The following is a 19480-nucleotide window of genomic DNA, read 5'->3' as shown; positions in this document are numbered from 1 at the left end:
TCGAGGACCGATGGGTCTCAGTAGGTAACGGTGGCGATGTCATTTTTCGACATTTGTTTTCTTTAAGAGGCCACGCATGTCGAACCGGAGTTCCTAAAGATGCCTGGAACCAACTGAGCTACTATCGACACTTGTGGTTAGGTGGTTTTCGGAGCCAGACTACGAAGGTCCAAATATCGCCACTAACGAGCCACTACAGTGGGCACTGTCCAGCCTTCAACCACAAACCAACTTGGATCTAGTCAGAGACACGCGACGAAATCGATTAATCGCAGAGTAGTCCGACAAAGCCTCGGCGAACTGTGGCTCAATTATCATCCAGTGCAAGAGGTACGTTTCAATGTATTCACTTCAATATCGATATACAGGGACATCTGAGCCTCGTCTCATACAGCGCCGACACTTTCCTTCTCGACAATTCCATCAGCTGATGCTCTGTAGTCCAGGCACTTTTATCTGCTGCAACTTTCGAAAATCAAATCCAACAGAAACAACGCAACTTCCAACAAACACCAAGACGGTCTGAAGACAGCAATCAGCAGTGCGCACCCGGAAGATCAAATACATCAAGTGGCATCAATAACAAGAGGGGTCTGTGGCTTTGTAGAATATACACGAGGCTGAAATAGTTCATGTAGACACGGGATACCCTGCCTCAGTCGTATTTCTTGTCGACGTTGCTATACAGGCATCAAATACAGATTTCTTTTGCGGACGGGTACCCTGCCGCTTGAGGTGAATATTAGGACCTATACTTCTGCAGGTTCATTATTCATAGCAGTCAGCAGTTGGCATTTGTGTTCTGATCGAGTACCCAGATACTAAGAGGTACCCAGGTTGGGTAGTGCGTCGAAGTGTAGCGGTGCCTTTTGTGATGGCGGCGGGTCGCACGCTCAGTGCCACTCAAAATCTCCAGCAACAATGGCACAGCTCACTCCCTCTTCTTCTTCCCTCTTCAGCTCCCCTTTTATAGATGAAGCTAACCTCTCACCTTCACAAACCCCATCTTTATCTCCATCACCCTCCCCTTCCACCTGCACTACTGCTTCAACCTCTTTAACCTCTTCATCTTCATCTTCATCTTCGATCAATTCATATTCACGATATCCACAGGAGAGGCTACCTGCTGCTGCTAAATTCAAAGTAACGCGAAGGGTTCGGGCCAAGGCTACACACCCTCTCAATCCTAACCTAGAACAGCTAGATTCCTGTCTGTCTGAAAACATGCCCAGTGCAGTTTTCCAGGAACAAGCATCCGAGCTCAGAGGCTCTCCTTATCAAGCTCTAGATAAGAGCATCCCTGGTACTCCTGTACTCCCAGAGATTCTACCAACTAGCCCGACCAATGACGAGGTCGAGGTATATAGACTATTCGCCGAAAGGAGAACCAAACCTGATCAAAAGCTCAAAATATATGATCTTCCATCCAATATCACCACACTTGAACTTTATTCTTGCTTCTCCCAGTATGGGAACATTGAAGATGTGGAAATATGGGAAGACGACAGACAGAAAGGCAGGAAGGGATCAAAGTGGTTCGATGAACCTTTTCTTAAGTGTGCAACCGTTAAATTTAGGTAAGCGCTTGACGTGAACTGAGATTTCTTTTTTGTTCTACTCCCTGCCTCCCAGAATGTCCACCAGTCAGGTACTAACAAGTTCTTTACAAGGCCTCCCCCTAAAGCGAGCCTTCCTACCGGAAAATTTACGCTACCAACAAACGGAGAGGGTCCACATATCGTGAGGCTCTACTTAGAACATCCTCGAGAAGTCCTAACGCTCGAAAGCCCCGTCAACAGAGCTCTACGGTTCCCCGAATCATTTGTAAGATACCAGTTCATCTAGAGGGTGCCTCGGTTATATGATTGTGGTTTAACGACTGTGTATAGGAGCTTCCTGTTCAAAAACTAGACTTCGGCTTTATGGTCCATGAAACGACCATGATGTCAATGTACGCTGTGGAAGCATCTGAAAAAGGGGGGGTTTGGAAAAAGCCGCTCGATATCGTATTTCAGGTCGACCTTTCGAGAAAACAGCTTGATATTCGATTTGGTTTGAGATTCGATGCTTCTGGCGGGGAGAAAAGACGCGAGGGGAAGTACCGAATGAGGATTCCGTTTGTCGCCCTGCAGAGTCTATATGAAACTACGCCTAGCGACCAGAATAGGAGATTCCGTTCAATTCTGATCCCATTACAATATCCCCCCATGTTTGGCGACAACTGTTTGACCTCAGCCGTACGCACAAAGCTGACGACCCTCACTGGTCAGAATGGGATACCTGGTTTCGTCAGACGGATATTGTCGAAAACAGCGATAATCTTATAACGGAGCCTTTGGCGATTCGCAAAAATAAACCTACCATCGACATAGGGCGTTGGACAACATATATGCTGACATTCGGGCAAGACGGCTTCCTGGCCGAAGACTTTAATCATATAATTCAAGCCCTCAAGGACTTTAACATCCCCATGAAGCAAATGTCCGACTTTATGCTGAGCGATGATAAGAACCTGCCGGTTTGGGATGTAATTGATCCTCCTACAGCCCCCTTGGAAGGGAGTAATCTTGGGTGCATATTGGATGATTACAACAGGACATATCTCACATACCCTTTGCGGTACCAGTTGGAAGCATGCATTTCTCAAGGTTGCGTTTCAGAATACAACATTTCAAAGGAGTTCATCGACGAGCTGGTTGCGATTGAGGGTCGTGAGCCGAATCTGGCAGTTAGAATCCTTGAGACCGTCGTTGATTCCGGTAAACGTTATTACAATCCCATGGAAATTCTAGATATAAAGCTAGAAAGGAGATCTAGGGCCAAAATCCCGAAGCGCTGCGTTGAAACGAGGAAGGCTACAGTCACCCCGACGATGATCTACTACGCAAACCCTGTCGTCGAAACCTCGTATAGAGTAATTCGACACTTTTTCAGCCACAAAGATCGATTCCTCAGAGTGCAGTTCACGGATGAGAAGTTCCACGGCAAGATATCGGCTACCGAACTCGAGACTTCGCACGAACTTTTTACTCGTGTCTCGAAGGCATTAAATAATGGCATCAAGATTGGAGATCGCCACTTCCGGTTCCTTGCCTTTGGGAATTCACAGTTACGTCAACATGGTGCCTACTTTTTTGCTGATGGCCCAGACTTGACCTGTGACGATATCAGGAAATGGATGGGGGATTTTGAGAAAATCAAGATAGTCGCAAAATTCTCGGCTCGTTTGGGACAGTGTTTCTGTTAGTTGTCACTATTTCTGAAAAATTTTCAGGGTTGGTTTTACTAATGTCGATATTCTAGCAACTACTCGTGCGATGGATGGTTTCAAGGTTAAGGATATTACGATCCCCGATGTAGAGAGAAACGGATTCTGTTTTACAGATGGCTGTGGGACAATTTCTCCATCAGCAGCACAGCTGATTGCAGACGAATTCCCGATCACTCGATCGCCGGTGCCCAGTGCTTTTCAATTTCGACTTGGCGGCTGCAAAGGGGTCCTTGTAGTAGACCCCAATATTAAAAAAACCGAGACGGGTGAAGCAAGCTTTCAGGTTTGTATCAGACCAAGTCAACGTAAATTTGATGCCGACCACAATTCCCTTGAAATTATCAGATATTCGGATTTTTCGGTTGCTACGTTGAACCGGCAGCTCATTCAGGTTCTTTCGGATTTAGGCTTGGAGGATACGGTATTTCTCGACAAACTTCATAACCAGTTGAGAGATCTCAACCTTGCAATGGAAGACATGAAAGCGGCTCGCAAAATACTTATGAAAAATGTCGACGTCAACGGAGGAACGATCCAGATCGTGGGATTGCTTGATAATGGATTTATGACCTCAAAAGAACCTTTCGTTCATTGTCTACTTCACCTCTGGAGGGCATGGTCTATCAAGATGTTGAAAGAAAAAGCCCGTATCACCATTGAAAATGGTTGTTTCTTATTGGGAGTGGTAGATGAGACTGGAATTCTGAAAGGTCATTTCGACAAAGATCACAAAGAACTGCAGGAGTCGCGGGCCAATGGAGAAGCCTTGCGATGTGATCTACTTCCCGAAATCTTTGTCCAAATTCCAGATTATGACAACAAGGGACATTACAAAATCATCCAGGGGCCTTGCCTTCTGGCCAGGAATCCATCACTCCATCCCGGAGATCTTCGAGTTGTCAACGCTGTTGACTGTCCAAGTCTTAGACACCTGAAAAATGTGGTCGTTTTCCCACAAACTGGCGATAAACCGATTGCAAACATGTGCTCCGGCGGCGATCTCGACGGTGACGACTATATCGTTATTTGGGACGGAAATTTTATTCCTCCCATAGTGAATGAAGCGCCTATGGACTATACACCTCCAAAGTCCGTGGAAACCAGGAGTGGCAATGTCACCTTTGACGATATCAGAATGTTTTTCGTGAAGTACATGAAAAACGACACTCTAGGAGCCATTGCAAATGCTCATTTAGCAACCGCTGATCGATTAGCTACTGGTGTCTTTTCGAAAGAATGTAAGATCCCCCGTGTTTAATATTACCCTCAACTAAATTGGATGATTCATGTTAACTCAATATCTACCCGTCTTTAGGCGTAGAACTGGCTGAATTGCATTCTCGTGCGGTCGATTTTCCAAAGACCGGCGTTCATGCGAAAATGCGAAAAGATCTTCGAATCAGATGTTGGCCTCATTTCTTTGAAAAACATATAGGAACGAAGAAGAAGTTTTATGTTTCCCATGAGATCCTCGGCCAACTTTACGATGCTGTCGAGAAAGTCGCATTTCGCCCCGAAGAATGTGCTAAAGATCTCAAATTTGACGACCGTATTCTCACGGCATTCAATGATATCGACCAAAAACATCTCAATATGGCTCGAGATCTGAAGGTCAAATATGATGCAGCAGTCCGAAGGCTCATGGCCCAAAATGATATTAAAACTGAATTTGAGATTTGGTCGACCTTTGCTCTCAGCCATGCGTTGATAGGGAGTGATTACAAATTTCACGAGGATATGAAAGAGATGCGCGACGGACTTATGGACCGCTTTGACCAGGAAATCAGAGTGGAAATTCGAACTGAGGATGAATATACGTTAGGACGCTTCGTGGCCGCCATGTATCAAATTACCAACGAAGAATATACTCGAGCAATGGAGGATGGGGAACCAATGCCTCTAATTTCTTTCCCATGGGTTTATGATGAACTCCTGGGGAAGATCGCAAAGAAGCAAGGCGTTTTCGCAAGGGATCCAGATACGGGCTTTTGTAAAGAGCCAAAGCCAGAACATGCTTTACCGTATAGGAGACGGTACTGGGGAGGACTACAGGGGTCGGGGAGGCCCAAAGTTGGTGGGGGGGATAAACAAAAGGGCACTAACCGAATCATAGTGAAAGATAAGATGAATAATGATGAAGGGAAATCTACGAAGGGAACAAATAATATAGAGGATATAGGGGGGAGCTCTTGGGGAGCAGGGCTTCCTCCTATGGTTACTGTCGATAAATTGTCGTCGAAGGACATGTTGGCCAAGAAGTCAGCTTCTCAGCTACCCGCGTTCGAATCCGAATTCGCAAAAGATGAAGATGATTGACTTTCTGTAGCCTCTAGACTATTGCTAGCTCTAACTCTTAATTACTGACATTGTAACCAACCTTTGTTTTTTCTTCTCCTTGTTAGAAATATGTTTGATAGCAAAAATAATACAATAGCTCGATGGACCGTGTTGCGTTGGATGTTTAAAAAGGGTTGGGAAACCAACAACATGAATGTGTGACTGTAGGATGGCAAGTGCATTAACTGTAAATGTAGGCGCCCTGGCTAGACTGACTGGATCTGGCGAAGACAAGCAAGCCAGACGGGCTGCAAGTCAATACCGGACGTATGGCATTCTGGCCCACTCTAAGTGCATGTAAGTGTAAGTACATATGCATCAGAAACACCATGACGTGAACCCGCAGCGAAGTTAAACAGACCAGCGGGAACACCCTAAATTCCAGCCTACGCCGTGTTGCGTAGAAAAATTTTAACCATGCGATATCGGCGAGGTGCGAACACGCAGCTCATTGCATCGGAATCCTCTCGATTGGATCAGATCCGGATGAGCAATTTATTGGTAGCTGGCCATCCCTCTGCTATACTATGTATAGCTCTGACTGTTGCTAATAGTGTCGTAGCGGGGTTATGTTGGAGGGGTTGGCAGCTAGTTTTTATTACCGTAACGGGCGCCTGCCGACCTTTTATAACTCAATCGTTACCCTCCATCGCTGCACTACCGATCCATTGAGGTTCGTTCTGCAGCTGGTTCTCAAAGCAAAAACACAACATGACCGAGCAAGGTGTTACGGTGGTCCTCGGTGCTCAATGGGGTGACGAGGGCAAAGGGAAGCTTGTCGATATTCTTTGCGAGAAGGCTGATGTCGTCGCTCGATGCCAGGGAGGAAATAATGCCGGCCATACCATCGTGGCTAACGGCGTTGCATACGACTTTCACATTTTGCCGTCAGGTATTTTTTTTTTTCCTGGAATCAAATCAATTAAGTCTCAAAGGTACCTAGGTAAGGTGGGCTAATCGGATACCTCTCCCTATTGTTTAGGCCTTGTGAATCCGAAGTGCGAAAACCTCATCGGTTCCGGTGTCGTCATTCACATTCCGTCCTTCTTCTCAGAGCTAGCTGCTGCTCAAAACAAGGGCCTCGATACCACCGGACGCATTTTCATCTCAAGCCGTGCTCATATCGTGTTGGATCTTCACCAAATCGTTGACGGGCTCGAGGAAGTTGCACTGGGCAAATCCAATGTCGGCACCACAAGGAAGGGTATCGGCCCAACCTACTCCTCCAAGGCTTCCAGAAGTGGGTTGCGTATTGAGGAGCTGGACTTGGATAAATGGGACCAGTTCGAAAAACGATTCCGAGCACTTGTTGGCGGCCTAAAGCAAAGGTTCGGCGCACTGTTGGATAGCTATGACGAGGAGAAGGAGCTTGCTTATTTCAAGGTAGGTTAGATTTTAGCGGAAAATCCGAGGACAGCGGACTAATAAATCAATTGCGATAGGATATCGCTCCCGTCGTAAAACCGTACGTCGTCAATGCAGTTCCTTGGATGAATGAGCGACAACTAGCGAATAAGCGAATCCTCGTTGAAGGCGCAAATGCTCTGATGTTGGATCTCGACTATGGCACATATCCGTATGTCACAAGCTCAAATACCGGTATCGGTGGTGTTTTCACCGGATTGGCCATTTCGCCATTCAAGATTCGAGAAATCACCGGTGTTGTAAAGGCCTATACCACTAGAGTAGGAGGCGGTCCATTCCCTACGGAGCAGCTCAATGTAAGTTATGGTAAAGGACACCTTCTATTAAAGCAACCTGCTAACAAATCTTTCAAGGAAATTGGCGAACACCTTCAAAATGTTGGCCGGGAGGTTGGGGTTACAACTGGCAGGAAGAGAAGATGTGGATGGCTGGATCTTGTGGTTCTGAAACACTCCATGATGGTGAACCACTACACTAGCATCAATCTCACGAAACTCGACATCTTGGACAATCTACCAGAGATCAAGGTCGCCGTGGCCTATCGACTACCAGACGGCACCGAAATCGATGCCTTCCCTCCCGATTTGTCTATCTTGAAGAAGATCGAGCCGGTGTATGAGACATTACCGGGCTGGTCCTCGAGCATTGCCAACTTGACATCTTATGACGATCTTCCAAAGGAGGCAAAGGACTACATCGAATACATTGAACGATTCGTAGGGGCTCGGATAGGCAGTGTGGGGGTTGGCCCAGCGAGAGATAATATGCTGTTCAGGTGAACTGACGCTCCGGATATTCATTCCTAGGAGATGCGATTGCTTTTGGGGTTGCGCTTTAGTGTATTTGTATCTATTTCTTTCTGGAGTGGGGTATAAGGAATTCAAACTATAGAGACCGTGTCTAGATAAATTGAAAAATACAAACTTTGATAATAGAGCTGAGACTCTTGTCCCCTTTTTTACACAGTATGTACCGAGGCCCACAGCGGGGAAGGAGAAACAGCCTCCAGGGTTATAATTAGGGACACCAATCTTATCTTGCAATTTTATCTTGGTCAGCGCGATACCCGTGTGTTCGTCTGTGCATTTTATGCAAATTCTGGAAACAGTTCCGCTGACTCCGCACGCACACGGTAATCGCGATATCGCATCTCGGCATCGTGCAATTGAGGCTTCTGCAAGAACCACAACCAATATTATACTATAGTATGACACCGATCTCATTTCGATATTTCTCCACCCATTCATGCTATTACTGTGGTATGTTTCTGCTGCTTTCGATTGAGAAGCAATTTAACGATCGGGTCCTAGAAACCAACCGTTTGGTCAGTTTTCCTTTCTTGGATTCGATAGCGGCCGCTCGGGACTTGGGACTCTACATGTCGAATGGGGTCGATATATTCCTGTGGGTTCCGGAACGTCGGGGTTTACAGACGCCTGCCTGTAGGCACTTTATCCGACGCCGCTAACTAGCCTAATCCCAACAATCAAGGAAACAAAAATAAGAATAACCAGGGAGCCGGCGACAGTGCACGAAGAGAAACATTCTTGGCAGGCCTGACCGCAAATGCTTCGCCCTTCTTGCGTACGCAGACGAATTCGAATTCGAACGTGAAGCGGGCACATGCGCTCAGTGGGTCTGCGTCTGTAACGTTAACAGGCTGGACTCCCGTGAGCGAATCGGTTTTGAGGGGAATCCTCGTCTTCATTTACAACTCTGCCCCGGGGAATGGGTCTCTCTCTTCACAAGCATCTCTTAGACGATATCACGATGACGAGGCCCCGATAAGACCACGTCGAACTAAATCGAAGAAAGGACGGTTAATAGTATTATATATTATATAACCAGCTGTCTAACTATTGCCCTCCGTGTTCTCCCAAAGCGGCTCTTTCTCACAGCCGAAATTGATAATCTAAGATCACATTATATACCTTTCGCCGGACCTTTTTTGACTTTTCGCCTTTCCTCTTCTTTTTTTTTGAACCTTGCATGGGGGATGCCTTCATTTTACGGTTCCCCGAGAGCTTGGACATTATATAATCAGAATCCATCAGATCGTGGGCTCTTAATATAGCAAGCAGTGCATCCTCGTCGTCGGTAACTTCGCCCGCTAGCTCATATCCAGTCGCCCCCTTAATACGGGCCTGGCCTAAGCGGCGCCCCCCTCGATCCTTCTGCCCTTCTCGTTTTTTTTTTTAAGGGCCTGGATCCAGCTCTTCAGAGGAGAGCTAAACGAAAGGTTATAACCAGAAGCGTAACCTCAATACGAATCATCTTCTCATAGCTCTTCTCTGTCACATGTTTCCACCACACCTCCCCAAGTACCTATCAACCACTTAGGCATTTCTCTCACATATTGTATTTTTTCCCTTTTTATCCTTCGTATTTCATATTCCGAAAAGGAATCGTTACAGGGCCCAGGATTTCAACCGCGCTTTGTGCAAATCCAGAGTTCTCGGAAGAAGCTTCGCTTCGGAGCCACCACACTCTCTCCTCCCTCCCTCAGGCCCGCTGACCTTTGATGCAGGGCCTAAGTCGCTTGCCTATCTTGCATAACCGCCCTTAGTTGATAGTGTCTTTGTTTTATCGAGAGGGGAGTGGCCCTCGTATATGCGAATGGTATCCACTCATGGCGCGGGATCGGATCCAGTTAGACTTCATCATCACCCCGAGCGACGAGTCCCAACCACTATATAGCTGGCAGAAATCGCCAGCTTCCTCAAGTACCTCCGCGGGGCCGGCCCGCATTGTGGAGCTTGCTGAGAGCACCAGTTCAGACAGCCCAGAACCCGACATTGAATCCACGACGCCCACCACGGCTCGGAAGCAGTCAACGAGTTTAGGGAAGGGCTCGGGTGGTGGCACGACGGGAAGTATCAGGAAGGGTCGAGGCAAGCAGGCATTCCGCCACCGTAAATCTCATATTAAATCAAAGAATGGCTGTTTTAGCTGCAAGGAACGGCGCGTCAAGGTAAACTGCATACCCTTGTTTACCCATGTACTCCTCCAAGCTTGCAGATTTCGTATGGTGTATTGGCCACGTGCCCGTCGTGACGTGGTATCCGCCTATCTGTCAACCCTATAAGGATTTTATATCTATTCGTGCAATCGAGCAAGTACCAATGCTTTCGGGGAGTGCCTCAAGAAATGCTAACCTTGCCGGTGTCATTTTTTTAGTGCGATGAAGACAAACCCGAATGCCAAAACTGTCTTAAACGTTCCCTACGATGCGAGTACCCTCCCCCACCGTCGGCCCCGGAAATCGTCTTTGCACAGCCGTTTGTAGTGCCGGATGGGAGGGGCAAGAACGGGGCCGTTATCCCTGTCGCCATAAAGAAGCTCGAGAAGTCATTAAAACCGATAGACCTTGGTTATAAATTCGTCCCGAAGGCGTTAGAATTCCGAATGTCAAAATACAACCAGATACCAGTACAAGTGGGCATGCCGGACCTTCGTCTGATGCAAAACTTCACGATGAATGCCAGCCAGACATTGATATTGGGGCCTAATACGTCCCTTTGGCGGAGAGATGCTGCTGAGCTCGCTTTCAAGGTGCGTGTATGGCGAGAGGTACGGGTGTTCTGATGTTGTGCTTCTACTAACAAAGATGGGTGATAGCATAATTTCTTGATGCATGCCCTTCTCATGTTCTCGGCGCGCCACTTGGCCGTCCTCGAACCCAACGAGAAAGAACATCGAATCCACGAGCTTCAGCATCGTCAGCATGCTCTTGGTACGCTTAGGCTTACTCTCTCCGACGTGGGAGTTACAGCGGCAAATTACGACGCCCTAATAGCTGCCAACACACTGCTTGCTTTCCATTCGTGTGCGGCGTATGACCATCACGACATCGATGCTGCCACAGACGAGTACCTACCTCTTATGAACGGGGTTAAGAACATTGTGAAGGAAATGTGGGGAAAGAAGTCAGACAGCATATTCGGCGGACTACTTTCTATGCCCCTAACAATGGATTCCCGAGATGTGGAACTAGACGGACTGGAGATTATGGAGATGTTGAAGGAGGAGGAGGGTGCGGAGGTCGAACGGATAAATCTCATCTCGGAGCCTCCTACGGACTGTCGTGATGAAGATAAAGATCTTATCATGGAAATTCTGCGGAAGAAGTGGCAGTCTGAATCCGGACCCTGGCAGTCTGGCCTCGACCTTGTGGCAGCCGACAATATTCAGAATTTTGATTGGGAATGTCACGGTTCCATCATATATCAAAAAGTATTACTTTCGCTGTTACCACTGCTGGAAGCCGTCAGAACTGCCCCGGATTCCATTCACATGGACATGACATCCAACATTTCCTGCGCTCTTGTGGCATGGCCGGCAATGCAACCCGATCGCTACATCGAATTGGTTCAAAGGAAAGACCCCAAAGCTCTGATAATCCTTGCGCACTACTACGCTGCCATGTGCCACTTAGATTTGGATCAGTGTTGGTGGTTGCAGGGCCGGCCGAAGGCTATGTGCCGCGCCATTTGCCGAGAGATCGGTGATGCCTATCCACATTTAATGAGGTGGCCACGGGAGGCGTGTAAATTTGACGAGTTGGAAGATAAGATGGATACGGAGAAAATCCCACTATCTTCTGCCCTGGATCTAGGATTTACAGTCGATTTCGGGAAATCATGATTAGTATAGCGGTGGGTGAGTTTTCTTATACGATGCTTTCAGCACTGTGGATTATTTAAAGCATTTTAGCGTCGGGTAATTCTTAAGTGGGTATTTGGTTGCTTCTATACATATATAATAATTTTTTAATCTGTAAATACTTGGTTCTTCATCTAATTACCTGGGGACTGGACATGCTCTCACCTTATGGATTCCAGTTTTTCCGTTCCGGTTGAAGCACTAACGGCATATATCATTCTAATCAAAAAAATTCTACGATCTTGCTACCAATTGATTGTTTCTACTAAGTTATATAAAGGCAGGAGCCAGGATACTAGTAGTTTGAGAGACTTAAGAGAAAATATCAATATCCAACCAATGTAATGTGAATAGCTTGTAGTGGCGGGTGATATATTAAATCTTTCATTGAACCCCACGACATACAGTAAAACCCAACCCTAGACGAAATTTCCATATCGAGATCTACGATCGATCTAGACGCTTTCTAGCTAGATTTCAGTAGGAAAAAACGAAGAAGAAAAAATCCTTAAATCCCGCGATTTGGACTTGCACGATTATGTTGCTTTCTTTCCGCTGTTGCCTGAAGGTGGAGTGTAGGTCGATCCACCTTGTCCATTGTTGTAATATGAGGAGCCCTGAGATAAAGTTAATTTTAGAAACAGCATAACACACGAGTCACTAGAACTTACATTCGGGTTGCTATAGTAGTAACTTCCATTGGAGTTCGAATAGTGGTATGAATTAGAATTTGGAGCGCCGCTACCGTAGTCACGGCTGCACCAGTGGTTTCCCCTACACACACATTGATTAGCATTCCCTAGCTGTGAAAAATATATTATAAAGATTTTACTCACTGGCTATTGGTGCCGCTGCCGGTATATTGATAGGAGTTTCCTTGATTGTCTGTCGGCATTTTAAATTTAACAATTGAAATTGGATTGGGTAAAAGGGGATCTGATATTTTATGAAATTTCTTGTTAGAAAAGGTGCTTGTGAATTTTGTGAAAAAGCTGAAGGATGCTTGGGGAGGGTTGTGAGTAGTGGTCTTTATATAGACGTTGCAGTTATCCGGTCTCTACTAGCTGCTATGCTTAAAATGGTTTAAAGCTGTAGGGGTCTGCCGAATGCTGAATGCTTCCCCCAAACTTCAGGCACCACAATCCTAGTAAAGCAGTTGTTTAGAGTAATACAATCTGACATCGACATTTGATGCCTGAAGTTTAACGAAAAAAGTGAATATATCCGAACCGGAAGCTTTCATCATAGTGAGGATGCTAGCGACCTTATCTATCACTGTACTCCAGCTAGCTCTGGCGGTTCTTTTCCCCGCCTTTGTGGTTGCATTTGGAGATCAACAGCCCCTTGGAGTCGACCACATTGCAACACAAAAACGGGTACGTTCTGTTGCCAATATGCTAGATTCTGGAGGCTAAAATATTCGAATGAGTCTTAGGTGACATGGGACGAGCATTCTTTATTTATCGATGGCAAAAGACTCTTTGTATTCAGCGGTGAAGTGCATCCTTGGAGGTAAGTCGACGAGCCGTTTTCAATGCAAGCACCCGATTTAGCAACTATATGCATGGGTGTTCGGCCAGGCCGTGTCGACGATTTAATTGTCCAACTGATAACTGATTGATTGTCGCGGAAACTTCTAAAAGAAATCCGGTTCAATCCCTGCACCTAGACGTCCTACAGAAACTCAAGGCTGCTGGGTTCAATGCCGTGTCAATATATTTCCATTGGGGAGTAGTTGAGTATGAGCGAGGCGTGTTTCGTTGGAATGAGATATTCGATCTTCAGCCCTTTCTAGATGCTGCAAAAGAGGCTGGATTATATGTTATCGCTCGACCTGGTCCATATGTAAGCAATCCCAGCCCGCGTATATTTACTAGGTTCGGTATACTGATATAGCTATATTTGTAGGTAAACGCCGAAACTACTGGGTGAGAATTCATACACAGTATGAGGGGAAATGGTTCATTCTAACTGCAAACGTTACCAGAGGTGGATTTCCAGGATGGGGAACAAGAGTTGAGGGGCTGTGGAGAAAGTCGAACAAAAACTATACCGAAGCCTATAAACCGTTTGTCAGAGAATTTGGGGCCTTGATTGCCAGAAATGAGATAACAACGGGCGGACCAATCATCCTCGTCCAAGTTGAAAACGAATACTCGGGGTTCGGCGACGGAATCGAAGATTTTGAATATGAGTGGGAGCTCTTGCAAGACTTTAAGGATGCCGGAATAACTGTTCCCACAGTTTGCGACGATGCATGGTTAGGTAAGCTTGAAAGGACCGGGATATTGTAAAACTGTACAACGAGCTAACGAACTTGGACAGGCGGCCATTTCCAATCCGTCGATATCTACGGATGGAATAGCTATCCATTAGGTAGAATTCGAGCTATGGTTTCCCTTTGGATTCGCTCACTAATCAGAGTATAGGCTTTGATTGCTCGCATCCCGAGGTCTGGCACAGCGCTCCTCCAGATTACTTCTACAATCTCTATAATAGTAGGATCAGAAAGCATGGTCCAAAGTCGATTCTTGAGCTCCAGGCTGGCGGTTTTGATGGATGGTATGGTTGCCAACACCCCCTAGTTCCTTGTGCACAGACTTACTTTGACCCCAAAGGGGAGGCGCTGGGTATGACGCCTGTGGAAAGTTGATTGGTCCTGAGTTTGAACGAGGTAATATCAAACCCCATTCGTTTTATGAAGGTGTAAGAGTGTTAACAACGTACAGTATTCTACAAGGGAATGTACGGTTCCGCAGTCAAGATTATGAATTTGTATATGGCATTCGGAGGAACCAATTGGGGTACGACAGCCAATTCGGTCCAGAGACAATGACCACAGTATATATTAACAGATGTGACTGAAGGCCAGCTGGCTGAACCCGGTGTCTATACATCGTAAGCTTCCTCAAGCAAGATTATACGTCTCTCAGAATCTGACTTAGTCGATAGATACGATTACGGCTCCATAATCCGGGAAGACAGATGTCTCAGGGACAAGTACTACGAGCTAAAGCTACAAACACAATTCCTAGCGGTCAGCCCAGCCTATTTGACTTCCACGCCATGGCAATTGACCGAATCAAAACAAATCGAAATTTTGAAGGGAACGAGGAATATTGTCTTAACTGTCTTAGAAGATACCCTTGATTTACATACCAGGTTTTACATTGTTAGGCAAGTTATATCTCTAAACCAATTATTACATGTTAATTAGCTGGGTAGAACTTACAATTTTAGTGCAGGCACAAATACTTCTCGAATTTTGATTCTATCAGCTACCGACTTGAGCTAAAGACAAGCATCGGGGCTATCACAGTTCCGAAGGCGGGCCATTTGCTTGAATTGCAAGCGAGAGACTCTAATATTTTGCTCGTTGACTACAAAGCGGGGGAAACCCATATTATCTATTCCACCGCAGAACTATATACTTGGTAGGTAAATGTCTTTCATAGTCTCAAACCGTGGCTAATAGTCTTACAGGAAAGAGATCGATGGTGTCGACTATATAATCATCTATGGCGATCCGAATGAGAAACATGAAGTGGCCTTCAAAGTCTCAGAACCGAAAGACCTCTCATCTCTTAATACAGACGAAATAGAATGGACTTATCAAATTGATGCCGACAACGCAATCATCACTGTCAATTTCTCGATCCTAGAGGATGGGGATAGCCATACAATTAAATTTGGAAACACGGTCTTGTTGGTCTTCTGCCGCGAAGTTGCATCGAAAACTTGGATTTTAGATACCAACCCACCTGCTATTGTCAAAGGCGGATATTTGATTCGGTCCGCGAGTATTGAAGGTTCGAATCTCCACCTCAAAGGCGACTTGACGCAAGCTACAAGGTTGCATATACTTGCAACGAAGTCTGTGAAGCAAGTGACTTTTAATGGCAAAGATGTGGACACGCAGCCAGCAACCGACGGATGGCTATACGTCATGTATACGCCTGAATTTCCTGATGTCGAACTTCCCGAACTATCCAAGCTTGATTGGGTAAGAAGTTGCTCCAAGTTAAAGTCAGACTGGAAACTAATAATATTCTAGAAACGCGCGGATAGCTTACCAGAGATAAGTGAAGACTACGATGATTCGAAGTGGGTTACCGCGGGCAATACGTATACCCCAAATCGTGAAAAGCCTGCCGTAAAGGAGGTCTTGTATGCGTCCGACTATGGATTTCACTCAGGCAATATCTTGTGGAGAGGGCATTTCACAGCTGGTGGCGGGGAAGACGAATTCTGGGCAGTCGTCCAAGGGTAATTACTCGAACGCCCAGAAGCGATACCGAATAGCTGTTAATGAGCAATTAGTGGCCAAGCATTCGGGTACAGCATCTGGGATAATGGTGCCTATGTAGGATTTTGGGAAGGAGATGTGACTACCGGCCGCCATCGACGCAACTTCAAATTGCCGAAGTCGTGGAAGAAGGGCGAAAGGCATATCATCACTGTTCTGCAAGACCATATGGGTCTTGAAGAGAATTGGTATTCCCGAGCAAATTCATAAATCAGAACATCTTTACTTATCAGTCTGTACTAGGACCGCGGCGACTGAACACTTCAAAGCCCCTCGCGGTATTTTCGACTACGGCTTTAAAGGTGCAGAGCCTAAGCTAATCCATTGGAAATTAACTGGAAATCTGGGTGGAGAAAAAGTAAAACTCTTTAAGATATCAGGTATAATATCTTAGCAACTAACCTCGTCTCTAGTACCTCGATATCGAAAGAGGCCCACTCAACGAAGGTGGCCTATACGCTGAACGACAAGGTATATTTAATACGGTAATAAACCAGACTTTAGCTATGATTTGGATCTAATGATGGATACAGGGTGGCACCTTCCTGGTTTTGATGATTCCGATTGGAAAGCAGGGTCTCCGCTGGATGGTGTGAAAGAACCCGGTGTTGCATTCTACCGGTAGGTTTGCTACACCATAATCTCAAGACGAGGGTGGCTAAGAAGAAACTAGCACAACATTTAACTTGGACGTTCCATCTGGACTCGATTATCCAATGGCTATCGAATATAGCAATTCCACCGGCTCCTATTATCGTAGTCAAATATACGTTAACGTAAGCTTCCCAGGTTACTCAATTACTTAGCCCTTTCCGACACTAAAAAATTTACATCTAGGGGTACCAATTCGGCAAATATGGTAAGTAATGTATAAATCTTCTGGTCCGGCACGAACCACAAACCTAACAGTACTATTAGTCAATTCCATCGGTCCTCAAAAGTCTTTTTTCGTTCGTAAGTATTTCCTGGCCTTAACGAATACGGTCACTAAAAACAACATTGTTAACAAATCCATAGCCCAAGGAATATTAAACTATAACGGCAAGAATACTCTAGCGATCTCCCTATGGGCTATGCAAGACGAAGGAGCCCACCTCAAGTCCCTCGATCTACGAATTCTCAGTAAAGTCGAAGGAGGTGTTGGACAGGTTAAAAATTCACCCGCACCGGCTTGGTCCGAGAGAAAAGATGCGTACTAAACATCCTAGGGCTATAGCTCGAGCTATGTCTAATGGAATTACATCGTTTACCAAATTCAACCGTCTAATATCACCATCTAACTTGACCAATATAACATATCCCCGCTCTTTAAGATGTAATTTTACCAATTTTACCACGCCAGAGCCATGAAACCCATCACGCTCGTTCATCTTTCCGAGAGTAATACCATCCCCGTTTTAGTAAATTCCGCCCTTGCGCTTATCATGGTAACGATAGAACAGCCTCTACAAAAAGAGCCTGATTACTGTTTTACTGGAATCCAACAAGAATAACAATTCCTCAAATTGGCAATCTATAACTGCAAGTTTCAGCGAGGCCGTATTCGAGCTCAAATATTTAGTATATACAGAAGTAGGGAAGGCCTATAAGGCCACGAAGCCAGGAACTCCCTGGGTAATGTAGCAAAATCGGCCAACATTATAACATCGAACTTTGGCACCTGCAGTTACTATGGGCTTTCCATAGCTCAGATGACTAATAAGCGCAGCAACCAATTCCCCACTACTAGATTATGATAACTGCGGTCGTCCCTTAGAGACATTGCGAGTACCAGTCGTTGCTATACTTGCCTGAAAATAGTGTTAATTTCATCCTTGACTAAACTTGGTAGACTCAACTGAAATAAACAGGATCGCATATCACTCACAAGTTCCTGAAGAGCAGCAAGTTGCCCCGGTAAACCCTTGACCGCCACACTGCCCATATAATGATGCGCAGTTTCCGCCGCCCCCGGCCGCCGTTGTGGTCGTGGTTTGGGCTCGCGAGGTTGTGGTTGTGGTTGTGGTTGTGGTTTTGGTTGTGGTTGTGGCTGTTGTAGTTCCTGTACTGATAACTGGCCAGTCACTAGGCCAGTCTAAAACATTCCATCCAAAGTAAGTTGCCGCTTGATTAGTTCCTTGGTTGTTATTGACTGGGTGCGGAATCAAAATGTTAGCAAAAGTAATACTATCGATATGTAGTTGACTTACCGTAGTGATAATACAGTACGGAACCAACTCCAGGGACATCGATGACGCCCCCGTGACCTGGTGCATAAACATAACCGTGGCTTTCGAGAATGGTAGTACCGCCGCTTGATTTGCAATCGACACCATTCTTGTCTTTCTGTATATTCATGTCGAACATCCGTTAGAGATACCCCAATAGCAATGCTGGGTGGGGTGAAGAAGGAAGCGAGAGTAGAGTCCTCCTAGCAATATTTTGCGACAAGATTCGAAAGAGACTTACAAAACCACCGGTAGCAGAGGTAGATCGACAAACTCTCATATGATATTCTGTTCCCGCCGCGGGCCTTGGGACCAACTGGCAACAATTCCCCCAGGAAGTGAATAGATAGTAATATCCAGATCTATAGTAAATAAAGGCGCCTTCCATTGCGCCGTTTCCAAAAGAAGTCCAAGCAATCTGATATGATGATGTTCCAGCTGTCTTTAATAAACCACTGTCCATTTTGACCTGGTATATATCACCCCAGAAACTGCCAAATGCCATGTAAAAGTCACTGCCGACCTTAATAATGTTGGAGTCTATAGCATTGTAAGCACTTCCAGTCTTAGAAGAAACACCAGTAGCTCCATGATCGACCCAAGTCCCCGGGTCCATAGTAGACGAAGTTGCAACGCCGATTGCGGAGTTCTGGGAACCAAAAGAGCTAACAGAGTAGTAAAGATAATAAAGCCCATTGTTGTAAATGATATCGGGGGCCTGTGTTAAAAGTTAGCCATTGGGGCCTCTTTCTCCTAAATCGCTAGTAGCCCGCCGCGCCTAGCCAGTGGGTTTGTGCGGCAATGGTATACTCGTTGGTTCTAACTTACCCAGAGATCAACTCCAGAAAATCCACTAATCTTAGATCCACCAGGTAAAGCTTGACCTAAATATGTCCAGGGACCGGCAATGCCAGAAGCAGATGCAATCGAAATAAAGTTATTCGTAGAAAATCTGTAAAATTTTCCATCTGAAGCTCGGCGAATAACTGCAGGGTCGTGAGTCCCACAGTCACCGCTACAAGCCCCGGGATTGGCATAAGCCGCTGAGGCCAACCCCGCGAAGGAAACAAAAAAGGCTACTGCGGCTTTCAAAAACATTTCGACAACAAAAATTTGAATTAAGGGGTCCTCGATCTACGATAAAATGGCTTATTCTTCAACTTTATACTAAAAGGTACACTCCTATGTCTAAACTTATTCTTCATGCCCGATTCACGATTTCGATATCTTGCGGCCCGGGATCCCGTCGGATATAGAGGGACCGATACAGAG

General features: G+C 45.8%; 6 protein-coding genes across 6 annotated transcripts; 4 read left to right on the top strand and 2 right to left on the bottom strand.

The window, feature by feature from the left end:
• Nucleotides 1–921: 921 nt before the first annotated feature.
• DFL_001045 (uncharacterized protein) lies at nt 922–5587 on the top strand (the record flags this gene model as incomplete). Its single annotated transcript, XM_067629604.1, has 6 exons — nt 922–1577; nt 1671–1824; nt 1890–2237; nt 2294–3242; nt 3304–4509; nt 4587–5587. 6 exons carry the CDS (start codon nt 922–924, stop codon nt 5585–5587), a joined length of 4314 nt encoding a protein of 1437 aa, XP_067495608.1.
• A 732-nt stretch (nt 5588–6319) lies between these two features.
• Nucleotides 6320–7812, top strand: DFL_001044 (uncharacterized protein; the record flags this gene model as incomplete). Its single annotated transcript, XM_067629603.1, has 4 exons — nt 6320–6500; nt 6591–6991; nt 7051–7329; nt 7387–7812. 4 exons carry the CDS (start codon nt 6320–6322, stop codon nt 7810–7812), a joined length of 1287 nt encoding a protein of 428 aa, XP_067495607.1.
• Nucleotides 7813–9662: 1850 nt separating this feature from the next.
• Nucleotides 9663–11677, top strand: DFL_001043 (uncharacterized protein; the record flags this gene model as incomplete). The annotated part of the gene is made up of 3 exons (XM_067629602.1): nt 9663–10004; nt 10211–10585; nt 10652–11677. The coding sequence occupies 3 exons, from the start codon at nt 9663–9665 to the stop codon at nt 11675–11677; spliced, it is 1743 nt and encodes a 580-aa protein (XP_067495606.1).
• Nucleotides 11678–12231: 554 nt separating this feature from the next.
• DFL_001042 (uncharacterized protein) lies at nt 12232–12590 on the bottom strand (the record flags this gene model as incomplete). The annotated part of the gene is made up of 3 exons (XM_067629601.1): nt 12232–12312; nt 12367–12469; nt 12532–12590. 3 exons carry the CDS (start codon nt 12588–12590, stop codon nt 12232–12234), a joined length of 243 nt encoding a protein of 80 aa, XP_067495605.1.
• A 358-nt stretch (nt 12591–12948) lies between these two features.
• DFL_001041 (uncharacterized protein) lies at nt 12949–17200 on the top strand (the record flags this gene model as incomplete). The annotated part of the gene is made up of 22 exons (XM_067629600.1): nt 12949–13071; nt 13131–13207; nt 13339–13540; nt 13604–13623; nt 13683–13960; nt 14021–14071; nt 14125–14257; nt 14314–14369; nt 14425–14499; nt 14563–14593; nt 14648–14872; nt 14941–15129; nt 15179–15698; nt 15750–15961; nt 16016–16189; nt 16245–16359; nt 16415–16472; nt 16535–16622; nt 16675–16777; nt 16839–16860; nt 16920–16955; nt 17019–17200. The coding sequence occupies 22 exons, from the start codon at nt 12949–12951 to the stop codon at nt 17198–17200; spliced, it is 2970 nt and encodes a 989-aa protein (XP_067495604.1).
• Nucleotides 17201–17753: 553 nt separating this feature from the next.
• DFL_001040 (uncharacterized protein) lies at nt 17754–19306 on the bottom strand (the record flags this gene model as incomplete). Its single annotated transcript, XM_067629599.1, has 5 exons — nt 17754–17791; nt 17869–18132; nt 18191–18326; nt 18450–18926; nt 19037–19306. 5 exons carry the CDS (start codon nt 19304–19306, stop codon nt 17754–17756), a joined length of 1185 nt encoding a protein of 394 aa, XP_067495603.1.
• Nucleotides 19307–19480: the final 174 nt, after the last annotated feature.

The sequence above is a fragment of the Arthrobotrys flagrans genome (genome assembly GCF_004000055.1).
Source record: "Arthrobotrys flagrans strain CBS H-5679 chromosome Unknown unitig_15, whole genome shotgun sequence".
In the NCBI taxonomy this organism is placed as follows: domain Eukaryota; kingdom Fungi; phylum Ascomycota; class Orbiliomycetes; order Orbiliales; family Orbiliaceae; genus Arthrobotrys; species Arthrobotrys flagrans.
Note: the sequence above shows the minus strand (reverse complement) of the source record. Positions and strands in the feature narration are given on the sequence as shown.